Source organism: Penaeus chinensis, chromosome 26 (genome assembly GCF_019202785.1).
Source record: "Penaeus chinensis breed Huanghai No. 1 chromosome 26, ASM1920278v2, whole genome shotgun sequence".
NCBI lineage: Eukaryota > Metazoa > Arthropoda > Malacostraca > Decapoda > Penaeidae > Penaeus > Penaeus chinensis.
In genome coordinates, this window is record NC_061844.1 from 946272 (window position 1) to 951271 (window position 5000).

At 40.3% G+C, this 5000-nt stretch overlaps 1 protein-coding gene across 1 annotated transcript in view; it reads left to right on the plus strand.

Annotated features, from left to right (window-relative positions):
- LOC125039123 (somatostatin receptor type 5-like) overlaps window positions 1–5000 on the plus strand; it is a 7382-nt gene that overhangs the window by 1286 nt on the left and 1096 nt on the right. Inside the window, exon 2 of the mRNA XM_047632866.1 lies at window positions 3138–5000. This exon is cut by the window's right edge and continues 1096 nt beyond it. Within this exon, the coding sequence (XP_047488822.1) occupies window positions 3302–4609 (1308 nt within the window). The 5' untranslated portion in view covers window positions 3138–3301 and the 3' untranslated portion in view covers window positions 4610–5000. The remainder of the gene's footprint in view (window positions 1–3137) is intronic.

Below are 5000 nucleotides of genomic sequence, written 5' to 3' on the forward strand. Positions count from 1 at the left end.
GAGATAGAAAGAATGAAAGAGAGACAGATTAAAACAAACAGAGACGGACAGAAAGAGAGAGACAAACAACCAGACACAGGATGATAAAGCGAGAGCGAAAGAGAGATTACTAGAGATTGCGTTTCACAAGATCTTTTGACAAGATAATGAGATGCTGAGAAATATCTCCTCCAAATCCCTGCAGTTTTTCATCTGACTTTCTCGACGCCGTTTGTTGCTTTGTGGTCATCTCTCTTGTCTTATTTCCATGGCCGCTTTCCCTTCAGTCGCGGAATATCTGTTCAAATTTGCTCTTTACTCATATTACTGTTCTTCGATTTGCCGTTCTCACTGTAATCTTAATTTTTACTGTTGATGATATAATTATCATTGCACTATTACTATGCTCATTATTATTTTTGTTTGTCATTATTGTTATTGTTTCTTTATTATCGCCATCACCTGAATTATCAATATTATTATAATTTGTATTATTATCTTATAATAATTATCATTATTATTATCGTCATCAATATTATTATTTTTCTTTTTCGTTATTATTCCTATTATAATTATCATTTTACTATTACTGTTGTTATTATTATTATCTTTATCATTATCATCATTATTGTTATTATGATCTTTATCATTATCATAGTTATCATTATTAGTATTAGTATCAATATCATCTTTGGCCTTATTGTTAGTACCATTATTATTATTGTTACGAATATTATTATTATTTTATAATTATTGTTACCATTATTATCATTACTAGCATCGTTATTTCCACCACCACCATCTATATATTTGATTTCACCATTAGGCCGTTTTATAAAAACTTCACTTTTCCTCACGTGCCTCCTAATAACACAAGGTCAGCACTCGGGGAACAATACAGCTCGTATCTTCTGTTATTAAATCCCGCATTATCCACACAAGGGGCGGCCGGATATACAAAACACTCAACACTTTTATTTGAATTTCAAATTATCTTTAGCCTCTGCTAGGTGGGTGGGTGGGGGGAGGCGAGCTTATTGTTTATGATGGATCAAAAGGTGGCTATGAAAAGTTTTTGTTTTATAATTTCTTATTGGATTTTATTATAATCACTTTTTAGATATATGGAGATTAGGGTCGTTTGCTATTAATGTATATGAACTGAAAACTTTTCCCTACTATCTCAGAATCTAAAAATGGAAAAATGTGCCGTTTTGCGCGCACACACACATACACACACACACATACACTTGTGGAAATCGTATCTTCAAACTGCAAATAGAACAATGAAGAGTAGTACAAGAAAACACACGGATATGCCGAAGGCCTTTTCGCATTTGTTGCTTCATCAGGACACATAAGACAAGAGATACATAGAGGCGTGTATATATATATATATATATATATATATATATATATATATATATATATATATATATATATGTACTGAGCGGTCAGGTCACTTCGGTAATTAGGTGTGCGACGACCTTAGCAAGTTCGTGCCTTCAGCATATTCGTGTATTTTCCTGTACTTCCCTTAACTTACTTGCACACATGCAAGTAAGTTCGGTAGTTTCCATGTTAAAATCATTTGGTAGGTTTAGGCAGTTTCGCTAGTTAAATGTTTACATATAAACATATTGATAGTTTGGGCAGTTTTGTTGTGGTAGGTTGGCAGTTTTCTTTTATTTTTTCGTTTTTTTTTCGGTAGTCTGGTAGATTTTCAATATATATATATATATATATATATATATATATATATATATATACACACACATATATATATATATATATATATATATATATATATATATTCTCATTTTGGTTGGTGTAGTTTTAGGTAGTATTCTGTTTTTTTTTTTGTTTTTTTTTTACCGTTTCAGGCAATTAATCTGGTGCTTGGCCTCTGCCATGTCCTCTGCCCCGAGAGTCGTATGGAGGCCATGTAGCTTGGCTTTGTACAGCATTCCGGAAGTGTAAAAATAGCAGCTGTGTATATCTCTGTTTTGAAATCGAGTTGTTCTTATTTTTAAATTTTTTTTTATTATTGTTGTTATCATTATTGTCATTATTATTATTATAATTGTTATTTTCATTATTATTATTATTGTATCATAAATGTTATTATTGCCACAATTTTTGTTGTCAATCTTACCATAATTATTAGCACCATCTTTATTATTATTACATTATAGCTTTATATTTTATAATTTGTATTACTATATTTTCATTATCACTATTGTCATCATTATAATTATTATCACTACTACCATTATTATTATGTTTATCGTTATCATTATAATCATAATTGTAATTATTATCATCATTATCATTACTACCATCACCATTATTGTTATCATTATCAGTATTGTTATTAACACTCTTATTTTCATTGTTATAATTTCCATTTCCACCATTAGCACTATCAATATCATAATAATTATAAGCATTATCAACACTGGGATAGCTGTCATGATATTAATGATAATGGTAATACAAATTTAAATGGTAATGATAGTAATATTGTTAATATTGTATACAAAAGTCAATACGATTAAGCTATTCAAATTATTTTATACACAACCCATGCCTAATCACCTTACTCACATACCTAATCCTTGCCATTTTAATAAAGAAATATAGTTCAAGTTTGCATTTATCGCGTTTTGTAGCTTGAATAACGAATAAAAGCATCCACGATCGGTTTAACCGAACTAGAAAAAAAAAACAATAAAAAAGCCATATTTTGTCCGCCAAAGTCACGTGTCAAAAGCCACTCAGCTCTGATGGCTTGGACTTCGGGCAATCAAAACCATTTTCGCGGCAGGGACGCTAAACTAGTCATCTAAAGGTCATTTTACAGTTGTTATTTTCGGGACGAGAAAAACGTATAAAATTCCCGTTTTGAGTCGATTAGATTTCCATGTGTACGCCACAGCCGATACACATGCATCCTATAATCAGTAGATTTTCATACATGTTGTATCTACTGAGAAAACATCATACTTTTTAGTACACACACACATATATGCACATATATAGATAGATAGATATATGTATTCAGATAATTATATTCATACACAAAGGAGTACTTCTGTTTACATAGATACAGTATGCATATCAATCTACAGTCTATTAACCCTATTTTCCTTCCACAGGTGCTTCTCGCCGGAGGTCCTCTCCCTCATCAGCCCTTCATCCGCAAAGTGGCTGACAGGTTCCCGGTTAGCCCAGTGAGTCATCCGGCGACATTGCAGCAGACTCTGGAACGGAGTGTGTTCTTCATTTTTTTCTGTGAACGAAGTGAGATCAGGTCCTGAAGATGAGTAACCTGACCAACGAGTTGAGTCCCTTCGACCGCGAGTCGTTCAACGAGTCGTACCCGCTGGATTGCTCGTACCTAGTCTACTACGACCAGAATGCTACGTTCAACGAGAGCAACTGCACCTTCCAGCTATACGAGCGGAATGCCGAGATGAGCACCCTGGTGGTGATCATCACGCAGCTCTTCTACGCTATCACGTGCATCACGGGACTGTGCGGCAACACGCTCGTCATCTACGTGGTGACGAGGTTCTCCCGCATGCAGACGGTGACCAACCTGTACATCCTGAACCTGGCCATCGCCGACGAGCTGTTCATGCTCGGGATCCCCTTCATCATGACGACGTCCATCATGCACTACTGGCCCTTCGGCTCAATCATGTGCAAGCTGTACATGATCACGACGTCGCTCAACCAGTTCACCAGCTCGCTCTTCCTCACCATCATGAGCGCCGACCGCTACATCGCCGTCTGCCACCCCATCAACTCGCCCAAGTTCCGCACGCCCATGATCTCCAAGCTGGTGTCGCTGACGGCTTGGTTCCTGTCGGCGCTCATGATCATCCCGGTGTTCATGTACTCGAACACTCTGGAGAGCGACGGCCGCGACAACTGCAACATCATCTGGCCCGAGAGCCAGGGCGTGCGCGGAGAGATCGCCTTCACGCGCTACTCCTTCGCCCTGGCCTTCGGCATCCCGCTCGTGCTCATCTTCATCTTCTACAGCCTGGTGCTGCACAAGCTCAAGACGGTGGGGCCCAAGACCAAGTCCAAGGAGAAGAAGAAGTCGCGGCAGCGGGTCACGCGCCTCGTGCTCACCGTCATCACCGTCTACGTGATCTGCTGGTTGCCCTACTGGGTGCTGCAGCTCACACTCATCCTCAGCGAGCCCAAGAAGGGCCACAGCACCCTCAGGGTCGTGCTGTTCATGGTGTCCTCGTGCCTCTCCTACATCAACTCCGCCCTCAACCCCATCCTGTACGCCTTCCTCAGCGACAACTTCAAGAAGAGTTTCATGAAGGCGTGCACGTGCGCCGCCGGCAGGGAGGCCAACAACGCCCTGCGACCGGAGAACTCCATGTTCCCGCTGCGGCAACGAGGGGTGTCCACGCGGGCCCGGGGCGCGCCGCAGAAGGAGAAGGAGTCGGCCGAGGGCACCACCTCGCAGGGCGCCATGAGCAAAGAGCCCTCCACGGCCGTCACGACCACCAGCTCCAAGCAGATGATGGCCATGTCCAGCCATGACGACCACTCCCTCAGGAACGGCAGGTCGCCCGGCCCGAGGCTGCCCGACCTCCTGCAGTAAGCGTCCGGGCGCGACTGAGGCGAAGCAGCAGGCGGTAGGCTGCGCGAAGTGAGCTCCTGAGGCAAAAGGATACGAAGGGAACGAGGTCGGGAGGATGGAGACTCATTCTCTGGCGCCTCTTGGTGAGGGGAAACTTTCAGAAGGGACTGAATAAGGAATCACCTGAAAAGAGACAAGAAGAAAGAGAAAAAAGGGAAGAAGGAATACATCTTGAAATTTATGGAATAACTTTTGATTAATCAAATTAATGTTTCCGGGGGAACTTTTTTTTCTACAGAAATATTTGACTAGAGTAACACCCATTATTCAAATCGCAAACTAGATGACGTGGGGAGACAAACTCATTATAAAGTAAGTCTGGCACAAAGAAGATGATCCTGGAGTCAGCAGT